The sequence below is a fragment of the Lithobates pipiens genome, unplaced genomic scaffold (genome assembly GCF_037356315.1).
Source record: "Lithobates pipiens isolate NorthernLeopardFrog02 unplaced genomic scaffold, aLitPip1_a1.2 Scaffold_8, whole genome shotgun sequence".
Classification (NCBI taxonomy): domain Eukaryota; kingdom Metazoa; phylum Chordata; class Amphibia; order Anura; family Ranidae; genus Lithobates; species Lithobates pipiens.
This window is the reverse complement of record NW_027507903.1, coordinates 60,911,093-60,925,117: the sequence shown is the minus strand read 5'-3', so window position 1 is coordinate 60,925,117 and position 14,025 is coordinate 60,911,093. Positions and strand designations below refer to the sequence as shown.

Below are 14,025 nucleotides of genomic sequence, written 5' to 3'. Positions count from 1 at the left end.
CAGGTAAAGTCACCTGGTTGTATTCAGGATGGGAAATATGTGTGCCCTAGATTCAGGCTTTATGCAGACCTTTACAATTAGAGGGGAAGAGTTAATGAGCCCAGCTGAAGTAAGTGGGCTCATTAAGACCTCTACAAAAAACCCCAGCATGCTTAGGGAGATGCTCCATCCTGGAACCAGTTTTGTGTTGTATAGACTGGGGAGTGTGACACTTGTTCTGTGCGGTGAGTTAACGCCTGTGTGGCAAACCTCTACAACAGAGACAGGGACTGGTGCAGCACAAGGCTGCACTCAGTTGTTAGAGAGGGAATCCATGTGTGTAATTAGAGGTCAAGCTGACCAGGATTTATTTTCATGTTTTATTTTTGTTTGGCTGTTATATGTTTCACTGCATGTAGCATAAATAAACCGCATCTTTTGTTTTTTTGCACCTACAACGCTGTCTGCTGTGCCTGATTTTGTGTTGTGAACCCATCCAGGGGGTCACACACACCCGCTACCGAGCTAACCCCTCACAATATATATATAGCTATATGCAGTGTGTGTGTATATATATATATATATATACAGCCATGTGCTATATATAGTATTCAATGGCTGTGCTGGGCCGGCCGGTTACCTGGACGGGTTCCAGCAGCACCACCATCCTCCAGCCTCCCTCGTCTCTCGGGGACTTCTCTGCCTGTCGGCTGCTCTCAGGACATCACACGGCGATAGCCGAGTTTTCTTAGCTAAAGCTGAAGAGCTGTCGGAGAGGAGGTGGGCGGGGGAAGCCGAGCAGTGACGGAAAAGGACGACTGTGGGCCGGAGGTGGCCGAAGATCTGTGCAGTGCCAGTGTTCTGAGAGCGCCGAGTGGGGGCGGAAAGAGCCGCGCTGCGCTCGGAAGTACAGCGGTGCTCAAATTAATGGCTGTGCGAGCAGCGCAGCCATTAATTTGGCAGGCTGTCACTGAAACCGGCCCACTCAGCCATCGGCCCACCGGGAAACTCCCGGTAGTCCCGATGGCCAGTACATGCCTGCCCGTGCCCACCGTGTGCAGCGCGCAGAATGTGCAGCCCATGCCCACCGTGTGCAGCGTGCAGAATGTGCAGCCCAAAACCCACCATGTGGGGTGTGCAGCCCATGTGCCCAATATGTGCAGCCCGCGTGCAGAATGTGCAGCCCATGCCCACCATGTGCAGTGTGCAGCCCCTTCGCGGCCCGTGTCCAATCTGCAGCCTATCTGTGGAGTGGAGGAGAGGAGAGGAGCCACCTCAGCTTTAGTTTAAATAGCTGTGTGTTCCCCCCGCCGCGCGCCGTCACATAAGCCCCTCCCCTTGACCCAGGAACGGTTATACATGTCAGCCATCCCAGGATTGGACAGGTGACCTGTCTATCAAAGTCTCGGCAAAGGGGAGGGGCTTATGTGACGGCGCGCGGCTGGGAAACACACAACTATTCAAACTAAAAGTGCGATGTTCCCTTCTCTAATCATCCAGAGGTGGCTCTTCTCTTCCCCTCTACTCTTCTCTTCCCCTCCCTTATCCTCTCCTCACTTCTCTTACCCTCTCTTCTCTTCCCCTCTCTTCTCTTCTGCTCTCCTCTCTTCCCCTCTCCACTTTCTCTCTCCTCTCTTCTCTTTCCCTCTCCTCTCTTCTTTTCCCCTCTCCTCTCTTCTCCCCTTTTCCCCTCTCTTTTCTTCTCTGCCCCTCTCTTCTCCTCTCCTCTCATCCCTTTCCCTCTCCCTCCCCTCTCTTTTCCTCTCTTCCCTTCCCCTCTCTTCTCTTTTCCCCCTCTCCTCTCTTCCCCCTCTCTTCTCCTCTCATTCCTTCCCCTCTCCTCTCTTCCCCTATCTTCTATTTTCCTCTCTTCCCCTCCGTTTTCTTCTCATCTCCTCTCCTCTATTATCTTCCCCTCCCTTCTCCTCTCTTCCCCTCCCCTTTCTTCTCCTCTCTTCCTCATCCCCTCTCTTTTCTTCTCATCTCCTGTCTTCTCCTCTATTCTCTTCCCCTCCCCTCTCTTCCCCTCCTCTCTCTTCCCCTCCCCTTTCTTCCCCTTCCCTTTCTTCTCCTCTCCTCTCCTCCCTTCCCCTCTCTTCTCCTTTCTTCTCTTCTACTCTCCCCTCCTCTCTTCCCCTCTCTTCTCCTCTCTTCTCTCATCCCTTCCCTTCCCCTATCTTCTCTTTTCCTCTCTTCCCCTCTCCTCTCTTCTCTTTTCCTCTCTTCCCTTCACCTCCCCTCTCTTCTCTCCCCCTCTCTTTTATCCTCTCTTCTCTTTCCCTCTCTTCTCATCCCTTCCCCTCTCTTCTCTTCCCCTCTCTTCTCCTCCATTCCTTTCTCGTTTCTTCTCCTCTCCTCTCTTCCTCTCTCTTTTCTTCTCCTCTCCTCTCTTCTCTCTTTCCTTCTCCTCTCTTCCTCTCCTCTCTTCCCTTCCTCTCTTCTCCTCTTTTCCCCTCTCCTCCCGTCCTCTCTCTCTTTTCTTCTCTCCTCCCTTCCTCTCTCTTTTCTTCTCATCTCTTCCCTTCCCCTCTCTTCTCTTTTCCTCTCTTCTCCTTTCCTCTCTCTTCCCTTCCCCTCTCTGCTCTTCTCCTCTCTTTCCTTCCCCCTCTCATCCCTTCCCCTCTCTTCTCCTCTCCCTTCCTCTCTCTTTTCTTCTCCTCTCCTCTCTTCCCCCTCCCCTCTCTTCTCTTCTCCTCTCTTTTCTTCTCCTCTCTTCCCCCTCCCCTCTCTTCTCTCCTCTCTTCTCCCCTCTTCTCCTCTATTCTCTTCCCCTCCCCTTTCTCCTCTATTCCCCTTTCTTCTCCTCCCCTCTCTTCTTCGCTCTTCCATTCCCCTCTCTTCTCTTCTCTTCTCTCTTCCCTTCCCCTCTCTTCTCTCCTCTCTTCCCTTCCCCTCTCTTCTCTCCTCTCCTCTCTTCCCTTCCCCTCTCTTCTTCTCTCTTCCCTTCCCTCTCTTTTCTTGCCCTCTCTTCTTTTCCCCTCTCGTCTCTCCCCCCCTCTCTTCCCTTCCCCTCTCTTCTCCTCTCTATTTTCTTCTCCTTTCCTCTCTTCTCCTCTCTTTTCTTCTCTTCTCCTCACTTCCCCTCTCTTCTGCTCTCTTTTCTTCTTCTCCTCTCTTCCTCTCTCTTATCCTCTCTTCTTCTCCTCCCCTCTCCTCTCTTCCCCTCTCTTTTCTTCTCATTTTCTCTCCTCTCCTCTCTTATCCTCTGTGATTGGCGGTGCCCCCCTCCCCCGGCCCTCAAAATCCACGGGTAAAATGAGAGGCTGTGAGTGGAATATTTGAGGGCTGAATCCATCATCCAGGATAGATAAGAGGAAAATTAAAACGGGACCAGAAACAAATGTTTAAAAAAGGGAACATTTCATGTGGAGAATGACGTGTCCCTCTTCTATTGGCTGTTTCTCTAATGATCGGTCACCGGGGATAGTCGGGGTGGAGTTCCCCTTTCAGGCTGGCAGTGATCGATCAGTTATCAGCTCGGTCTGTCTCCACCTCTCCAGCGCCACCTAGCGGGCCCCCGGAGGAGTCCCATCTAAAGGGATGCCGGGGCTGCTCTCCGCCGGTGTTCTCACTTCATCCACAGTGCGATCAGAGCGGAGAACACGGGCAGCGATCCACTAACCCTGATCACCGGAGGAGGAGGAGGGGGATGGCGGGGGACGGAGCACACTAGATCCCCGGGACTCCGCCTCTCCTTCCCGGGATCACACTCAGCCCTCTGCCGGCTGGAGCCCCGTGAGGATCGACTGATGAGAGCCGCATGTGTGATCCGCTGAGAGCCGGAGAGACACCGAGTCCTCCCGCTGGTTGTCACCCGCAGCTGCCTGACTACCCACCGCCATCACCATGGGGTAAGTGTGTGCCGGGGACACCCCCTCACCTGTACATGGTTCAGTCCTCCCGCTATCACCTACATGCAACTTTCTCTGCTGGGGGTCACCTTGTGTGGTAATAATGGGGTTCCTCCTGTGTTTTAATGGGGACAACTCTGTGCAGTAATGTGTAAGGGGTCACCCCTGTGTAATAATGGGGGTCAACTGAGTAGTGATATGGGGGTTACCCCTGTATGTTAATGTAGGGTCACTGCTGTGTTATGGGGGTCACCCCTGTGTAGTGATGGTAGGTTACCATATGTATAAAATATAGGGTCACCCCTGTGTAGTGATGGGGAGGGGGAGGTGGTCATCAGTGACTAAACATTATAATACAGGGGTAAGCCGCCATTGGTACACATTATTATACAGGGGGGGACCCCGGGTCACCCTTGTGTATTAATAATGGGGTCACCCCTGTGTAGTGATGTACTCGGGTCATCCCTTAAGTTAATGAGGGGGTCTGTCCTGTATAATGTGTAGTAATATTGGGGGGCTCTGTGATCTCTCTGTAGTAAGAGCTCCATTCATGGCCCCTCATCTCTGATCAGATTTGTACACTTTGCGGTCACCAAGTGTGGGGCCCCTAATGTGGAATACGGGGGGCCCCAGTCACATGAGAGTAGCGCTGTGTTCCCCTTTGTGGGAAGGGACGATCGTACAGTTCAGTAGGGGGTCCTGTGCGCAGCAAAGAAGCTCACATTCCCTTTATTGAGGACTTGCCCCCCTGAGGTGTATCTGAGTGTGTGTGGGGTCCCACGTCTCGTGTTTTCGGACAGCCTATTAATATCAACGGGCAGCCATGTTTGTGTGAAACGTGCAATAAAGGTGCAGATGTGATTTTTGAAATCGCTTCACACCAATCTGCATCATGTGGCATTGTGGTGGGTGATACACGTGTGTTTGCTGCTTGTTTTCATGTGGAGCGGGAAGACGTGCGGTCACATGGGTGCCGAGCCCCGCACGGTGTGATGGGACGTTTATCTGTTTGGTGAAGTGCTGAGCTGCATGTATGGAGACTAGGGATGAGCTCAGGCGTGTTCACATGGACCACGTGCAGAGCCCGCCAGGAAGTTGGCGCAGCGTTGCGCTAATCACAGGCAGTGGGACATTGCCCCGTAGTGCGGCTGCAGAGATCGGGCAATGTTTCGCTTCCCGTGATTAGCGCAGCGCTGCGCCGTCTTCCTGGCGGGCTCTGCACGTGGTCCATGCGAACACGCCTGAGCTCATCCCTAATGGAGACACGGCTGCAGTTTTTTTTAGCACCCCTGTGCTGAGCTTGGAAGTAATGCCTGCTACACATGGTGAGATTATCGGATGAAGGATCGCCGTCTTCCCCCCTTTTTTTTTTTTCACGCGCTAGCATCAAAAATGAAGAGTTTACTAAAGTTACGAAAATTCTCATATGACAGAATAAAATTTTGGAAGTGATGTCATGTGTTGTGTATTTTCAAATGTAAAAGTCAAACTGTACTGATTAAACAGAAATCCTACAATCTCTGGCATCCTACAAAGAAAATTTCCATGCATGTCCCATCGTATGTATCAGATGAACTGCCATGATTGGCTCTGGAACGCTGTGTCCACTCAGATTATCATACGATCTCTTCAAAAGCAATATTTTTTTTTTTTTTTTTTTGATCATGTGTATGGGGGCTTAAGGAGTACCACTGTCTTCATTTCATGCCCCATGCCCGTCCATGTTGCCACCACATCTCCATTCACTTATATAGACAGACTGCACACCTCTCAGCGCTGGGACACAAATGTAGACAATCGGCTCTTCACGCCGTATGGAGCTCCTCGCCATTGTGAAGTCTACATTCAGTGTGGAAATGAATCTCACTCCCTCCACACTTTTAGGGCTCGTTAATGTGTGCTTTTGTTTCTGAACAGTGATCCATGTCCGGATCACTCTTCAGAGAGCATTTGACAGGTTGTCTCCTCACTACCTGCTTTAACTTCTTGCGTGCTACACTAGTGCATCCCAACCACACGTGCATTTCATATGATTGCCGGGTGTTCGCAGAGTGGTCCTTTTCACTTTAACTGTCATGGCTGATGGGCACTATGCCCTCTGACAGCGACCAGCCACTGATGTAAGCTTATTTGTTTTTGTTTATATATTCTTTTGCTCTGGGTTTTTTTTTTTTATATAAAGTATGTAACTGTATTTGCAAGATTTTAAATTAACAATAATATACGCTCCCTGTTGCTTGCTTCCCCAGCTGAAGAGGGTAGCAGTTCAGTGCTCAACCATGGAGTTTTACCGCCCCCCTCCCAACCTCACATGTGCATTTGGAATCCCATTAACAGTAACTAGCAGAACATGCAGGGTTTGTACATTTTGTGTACAAAAAACAAAACAAAAAGACAATTTTCCAGGGTGGATATAAATTAATGATTTAAAATAAATAATACAATTTTTATATATAATTATCTGTCTATCCATGCCATCTGATTTCTGTCCAAATTTGCAGTTCACACTGCGATATATAAACTGATTTGGGGGTGTCATTAACTTTCACTTGACACTCTCGGCAGTTCGCATAGGGCAGTGTGAACTGCCTCCGGGAGACATGCGATGCGGGAAGCTGCAGTGGATTTGCAGGGTTCCCGCATTGCTGCAGTCTGAACCGGCCCTGAATGACACCCCCAGATCGCAGTGCGAACTGTGAACTCACACAGGAATCGGATCACATAGGTTAGAACCCCCATGTTCTAGTGCGGGGGGGAAAACAAGTCCCTGCATCTTTTTTCTGTGTGAATCCAATGCGAGTTCAGCCATATAACTGTAAGACTGAACTCGCATTGCTCAGACATCGCATGTGATCTGCACCTGAGGTGTGGGTCTGAATCGCATGCAATGCCAGAGATCCCACTAGTGTGAACCTGGGCTTAATACCCTCTTTATTATCCAGGTGATCTTGAAAAACCTCTTCCCCCCCCCCCCCACCCCGGGTGAATCCAGCATTAGTCTGCTGAGATGGCGCTGTCCTATATGGAGGACGGTTGGGGCAGCTTGTTCCATACAGAATATGAATCCATTGTGAAATAATTAATCTCCGGGGTTCATCTCCACTAGCTGTGCAGATTCCAATATTACCAAGTAAGTGCTGCTGTTACGGTAAAGCAATGACTTGGAGTATCGGATCCTGACGGATCCGTGTGTTTGTGGAAGCAAAATGAGGCCGGAGCAGGGAAGTGTGTGTGTAAAACGTATGGAGATCAGGAATAGGGGTGTCATCATTCATTCACTATCAACATCTGTGTGACATCATCCATCCATCCTGTCCCAGCCTATCCCTTCAATTCATTTTATCCCATTGATGCGTTCCACACTATCTCATCCTATCCCATCCTATTTGATCCATCAATCTATCCCATTCCATTCTATTCCATCAATCTATCCCATTCCATTCTATTCCATCAATCTATTTAATTCCGTTCATCCATTCCATCCTATCCTGATCTAGCTTATCTATGCCATCCTACCCCTTCCCATTCCATCCTATTTCATCCATGCCATCCTACCCCATCCCATTCTATTTCCTTTTCATCCTAACCTATCCCATTCATCCTTTTCAATCTATTCTATCCCATCCTATCCTCCTATTTAATCCATTTCATCCCAGCCTATCTCACCCTATTCCATCCTTTTGCCATTCATCCACCCATCCTATTTCATCATATCCATCCATCATATATCAGAGCTTTAGTATCAAACTTCCTCCATTGGCACATATCTGTAACTCCTGAATCACGAGTTTACTTTGTACACTTAATACGGCTTCCTAAACCTTTATTTTCAATGTTCTACTTAAGTCCGGTTCAGTGCCCTGGGCTCTGCACTGGTCCTGATGACATCAGATGGCATCCAGCTGTTGGAGAGTAGGGGAGAAGAGACTGGGGACTGAAACAGTTGTAGCCCATCAATTTTGGAGTAGTGCAACAGTGTGGTTTAAAAAAAGGTGCAATAGTGATGCACATTGGTCACCACTTATGTGGGCAGCATCGGCACCTATGAACAAATGACTACCAGAAAAAGAGAGAAGAAATTGGGAAGAAAAGGAGGAGAAAGATGAGGGGGAGGACTCCCCGGGCACCACCCTAAGAGGGTTGAGAGACATCTCTAATGGGATTGAAAGGAGTTGTTAATCACAGGAGTAATAAGGATTCCTTACAATTAGGGTGGATCTAAATAAATAAATAAATAAATAAATATATATATATATATATATTATATTATATGATATTATATTTTATTATATTTTATTTTTTAATCAAATTTGTTTTAATAAAATGCTTTTGGAGTAAAAAATCTATCTAAAAGATAGTTTTCTATTTTAAGATACATTAATAGTTGTGGTTTTATTCAGCATGACATGGAGCTTAGTTATGTAGCATGAGGCTGTATATTTTGCAATATTTCCTTTTTTAATAAACTCATTCAATGAATCCAAGCTCTGTAAGCGGAGATAATATGCACTGCATTGATGCATTCACACAATGGTACAGTAACCATGAGATAAAACAACATTCAGGAATATTCCTTTATCCCATTGTTTTGAAATTCGATGTACACTACAAACTGTATGAGTGAATTGGTTCTGATATCGCAGTTTTCTGACCTGACAGCTTATTATCCTTAATAGGAAACCTTCATTATGTTTGCCAATATTAAAGATTCTAACTACCAGCAAGAATAAGTCCTTACATTTAAAGAGCACCTGTCATTTCAGATCCATCATGGCAGTGCCTGTTAGCGGCATCCACTCACCTGCTGCCGCCATGTCCCTCCCCTTGTTGTGTCACTGCCCCATCACCAGCCATTATAGTGAATGGGACTGTCGGTGAGTCAACAGCAGGTCAGAGGAGGAGTTACTGCGGGACAGAAATGACAGCAGGGAGGTTGGTAGTCGATCTGCTAATCTATCCCTGCTGAACCATACAAATTTTGATCTATTTATGGCCGGCTTTATTCTCCAAAATGCATACACTGTATACTCATTCACTATTTAAAGCGGTAGTAAACTGCAGTTGCATTTCAGGGGTAGTTTCCCCTGCAAGGCAATATCATAATGTGCTAGCATGCACCGCATATACTAGCACATTATAAGAGACTTAACTTGAAACTGAGCCCTCGTGTCACTGCTGCAGAGGCTTCCATCTTCACTTGATCTTCCTTCTGGGTTTGTGGTCTGGCAAGGCTTGGGTGGTCGAGGGGAGGTTCTGCTTTTTAAGGCCTCCTCCCCCGCTCCTCTTTAACATTTTGGTACTTTTTTGGGGGGGGGGGGGGGGGTTGGACAGGTACCCGCTCCTACTTTAAACTCCATTCACACCTGGTTTTTCTGAATCGTGGCAAAATGCGGGAAGCGTTTGCGATGCCATTATTTCTCAATGGCACCCCAAACGTTGCGCCAATTGCTGCAAAATCACACCGCATTTAGGGTGCTATTAAGAAATAATAGCATTGCAAATGCGCTGTGTGTTTTGCCACGATGCTGAATCGCCCAGGTGCAAATTGAGCCTTAGGCGATCTGAGTGGAAGTTCTTCTCCCTCCCTGCAGTCTTCTGGGACACATCAGATTCCTGAAGACTGCAGGACTATTCACAATGTGAAGCGCGCACTCGACTGTGACGCACAAATCTGTCAGTTGAGATGCCGCCACCATGGACCGAAGACTGGAGGTAAAAAATGGTTCAGGTGAGGACAGCGCTGGATCCTGGGACATGTGAGTGTCTGTTTATTAAAGGGGTTGTAAAGGTTCATATATATATATATATATTTTTTTTTAACCTTAATGCATCCTATGCATTAAGGCGAAAAAACATTTGCCGATTGCAGGCCCACCAGCCCCTCTGTTTACTTACCTGAGCCCTTGAAAGTCCCGCGTTGAGAACGCACTTGATGTCAGGCCCCATCTTCTCGGCTCTTCATTGGCTAGATTGATAGCAGCACAGCCACTGTCAATCATCCTGTAGTCGGCGGCTTATGGACGCCGCATACAGGACTTGGAAATGAGCCCACAAGCTAACCCCCTTGGGAGAGCGCTTCCCAGAGGGGCTTAGCTGATGCAGGGAGGAGCCGAGGCATCCGATGAGGGACCCCAGAAGGTGAGGATTGGGGCCACTGTGTGCCAAACGAGCTGCCCAGTGTAGATGAGTATGACATGTTTTGTTATTTAAAAAAATGCATAGGTGTGACCCAGGCCTTAAAGGGGTAATAAAGCGTGACTTTTGTTATTTAAAAAAAAAAAAAAAAAAAGTCAAGCTTTATTACCCCTTTAAGGCCTGGGTCACACCTATGCATTTTTTTTTTTTTTTTTTTATGGTGCATTTTCAGTTTTGCAGAAACACGCTACAGTCCATTTAATTTGGTTTCCTTGAATGTAGCTCACATCTGTGCATCTTATGGAAAGGGCCAAGAATTTATTTTCTGTTTTTTGTTTAAACTGTCATGGTTTTTCACTTTAATGTATCCTATGCATTAGGTGACAAAAAACTTCTGGCAGTGACCGCCCCCCCCCCCCCCCCCCCCCGTTCCCCTCTCCTGTTTTACTTACCTGAGCCCATTTTATTTCCTCGGCGGTGATGCGCTATCCCTCTCTGTACGGTGTCCCGGCTCTTGATTGGATGGATTGATGGCAGTGCAGCCGTTGGCTCCCGTTGCTGTCAATCAAATCCACTGACGCTGTTGCGGGGGGGCTTGGCCGAATCCAGCATTCGTGGCTATGGATGCAAATGCTGTACTGGGGGTGGGGCACGCCCACAAAGTAACCCCCTGGGAGAGTGCTTCTCCTGGGGGGTTATCTGATGCGAGGAAGAGCCAAGAGAGCTGCTGAGGGACCCCAGAAGAGGATGATGATGGGGGGGGGGGGGGGGGGTGTTACTGTGCAAAACAAGCTGCACAGTGGAGGTAAGTATGACATGTTATTTAAAAATAAAACACGAAGGTTTAGGCTGTATCCACAACTATGCAGTTTTAGTGCTTTTTGCATTTTGCAGATTTGCACTACAGTCATTTACCATGGTTTCCTATGGAACATGTTCTGTAGTGCAAATATGCAAAAGGCACAAAAAATGCACAGGTGTGAATCCAGTCTAAGGCTGGATTCACACCTATGCATTTCTAGTGCTTTTTGCATTTTGCAGATATGCTCTACAGAACGTGTTCCATAGGAAACCATGGTAAATGGACTTTAGTACAAATCTGCAAAATGCACTAAAAATGCATAGGTGTAAATCCAGCCTTAGTGTCGCTTTAATGGATCAAAAATATGTATTGCAAACTGCAATCTGCATAGGTGGAAACCAGACCTAAAAGTCAGCAGCTCCAGTTATTTTATAGCTACATATTTTTTTTAATTTTCAGAAATATGACTGGAGCGCCTCCTTTTTAAAGAGGTAGTGAAGTCTGTAAGGGAAAAAACAAAATAAAAATGTTTACCTGCAAGTTCATGTTATAATGTGCTAGTATGCACAAGCACTTCTATTTCCCCTTGGAATGAATAAGACTGATGGGGACAATGGCTCACACAGGATGAAAAAATACAACAGAAAAGTCAAAACTTCTGCATTCTTCTGAAGACCGGTATCCACGGCATTTCTTTTTCTGTAGGGGAGGAACGATCCACCCAGCAGACATACCGTTACAGAACATTGCATTTCTAATGATTCCACGGGTCGGCTGAGGGTGGGGCCACCAACTGTATGCTTTATAAATCTAATATCAGGAACAATAACTTCTTTCTATACTGATTTGCCATTGTTCTTTTTATTTCTTTAGTTGTGCAAATTAAGTCATTCTTATTAGGACTCTTACACACAGGTGTATTGGGTGCATATTGTAGAATATAGGGTGTATTTCAGCACCTGAGAGCCTCTGTGTTGACTACAGCCATCTGGTCAAGTGAAATACAGGATTAAGCTGTAATCGGGTATATGAAGTGTATACAACGTACAGCCATTTCCTATATGTTCTATGCCCATGTGCATGAGCTCTTAGACTGGGCACACACCCCCTGAATATTGTCTGGTTCAAAAGGACCAGCTGACGTTCGGTTAGTGTGTACAGCTGTCTTTCTGACAGAAGCCGGAAGAGACGTGCTGGAGAAACCAATGGCAGCCAATGACAGCGGGGGCGTCCCATCCCTCTGTCAGAACACAAAGGCACAGCGGGGAAAATCGCCACACTAACATCGTTTGTGTTAAGCCGGGCATACATGGATTGCCAATTGGCCAGTTCTAGCCCAGATCTGACCCATGTGTGGGCAAGCTGACTCTACCTAAGTCGATCCATCGATTGACTTGGGTACAACCAACCTGACGTGTGGTGTTGTGTGTTTTAAGAAAAAAATTAATAAATACAGTTACTGCTGACGGCTATATCTGCCAGCAGTAATCTTTGTGTTCTGCTCCTTGTCCCCCCCCCCCTCTCCCTGCTGGCAGAACACAATAGCACTGTGAAAGCCATTCCCCTATCAACACTGTTTTGTGTTGATGGGGGAATCAAGAGCGGGGAAAGCATTGCCACCCTTTTTATTTTTACACTGTCTTTTTTTTATTTATTTATTTATTTATTTTTATTTTTATTTTTTTTTACCTCTTTTATTCCTAATACAAGGCATGTATACCTGGCGTTGCTCCAGTCCTGCAAGGCCACAGAGGTGATCAAAGATGGTCTAGATTTTTTTTATCGCCTCTTTGACCAGCCAGACGCATCATTGGATCATTTCTTAGGCGAGCCGGCAGAAACGGTAAGTCCGAGACAAACCGTGGGGGGGGGGGGGGGGAGGGGAAATGTCCCCTCCCAGAGCTTCTGAAAGCGTTCCAGCAGCTCATGAGCCGCTTGGAATGCTTGCAAAAGGAGGCCAGCCACTGGCTGAAAAAAAAAATAACACCGGTGTCATGGCTGATATCTTCATCCAGAATCCCGGTAAACCACTTGCAAACCGCAGTATGTGTGTGTGTGTGTGTATAATATATATATATATATATATATATATCAATTGGCGAGTGGTTAACTGTGAAGTCTTTTGCTCTCGAATCTCTGTGCATTAACCAATGACAGCCAAGCACAAATCGGCGTTCTGCTGACTACCAAAATCTGCGTTCTTATTGGCTGTCGTGGATTTCTGTACACCCCTGCTTGTTATAGAATGACATTCGATATGTCCTTTACTTGTCGAAAAATATAGCTTTGATGTGTTCTGAATACAAAGTTTGTTGTCTGACTTGTTCAGACGGTTGGAATGTCACCAATGTGTCATTTTGATGGCCCTTCCATGTCACTGAGAATTGTGAGACTGAGTGCCGAGGTGTCAGGGGGCAAGGGTGACAATCCTGAAGAAGATTTGAGAACTGTAGAAGGAAGCAGTTGCTGCAATCAACATTCTTTTTATTCCTTTCAGTGGAGCATATTCTAATTTTCTAGGAGGTTGCTAGGGGTTCCTTCAGCATTGGGCAATTTCTGCCTTTCAGATAAGTTCCCTCTGACACCATTGATCTTTTTAGCTATCTGTAAGGAGGTAATTCTTTTCAATGATCACAAGTGTGAGGACCAATCTTCCCACTGATCATCACATTAATGTATCATGAGTTGTAGATTCCTAATTCTTAGCAGGGCTTCCCCGAGACCGGAGAACTATTTCAAGGGTTCCTCTGTGTTTGAAAAGGTTGAGAAAGGCTGTTCTAATGTGTCCAAGAACCGTGCTTTTTTTTTTTTTTTTTTGTTTTTGTTTTTTTTTTTTTACTTGTTCAGACGTATCGGAAGCGTATGGAGCCGGTGATTAATCCAACACTAGAATTACCCGAGACGTATGACATCACTTAATAACCGCTATGAAGCAACATCTGGGGTGTTTATTCCAATAAATCATCCCTGTAATGGTTCCTATTAGTATGGGGGCCGGGAATCCTGAGCATCGTGTGTGGATGTGTCATTTACTTAAGTCATTGTCCCTATTCACCCAACAATATGGAACGAGGATCCGAGGAGTTCTTTCCTCTGGATTTATGAATGAACTCCTTGTCAGCCGACTGAATGATGACAGGCGTGTGTGCAGTCTGCTGCCGCCGTTTGCATCTGTCTTTTATGCCCGGAGTATCTCTTTATTACATGGAGTGGAAGGCGTTCCACACTTGGAATTGTCGGATGTTATAGATTGTGTTT

General features: G+C 46.8%; 1 protein-coding gene across 1 annotated transcript in view; it reads left to right on the top strand.

Annotated features, from left to right (window-relative positions):
* Positions 1–3,456: 3,456 nt before the first annotated feature.
* HOMER2 (homer scaffold protein 2) overlaps positions 3,457–14,025 on the top strand; it is a 315,280-nt gene continuing 304,711 nt past the window's right edge. Inside the window, exon 1 of the mRNA XM_077472968.1 lies at positions 3,457–3,830. Within this exon, the coding sequence (XP_077329094.1) occupies positions 3,826–3,830 (5 nt within the window). The 5' untranslated portion in view covers positions 3,457–3,825. The remainder of the gene's footprint in view (positions 3,831–14,025) is intronic.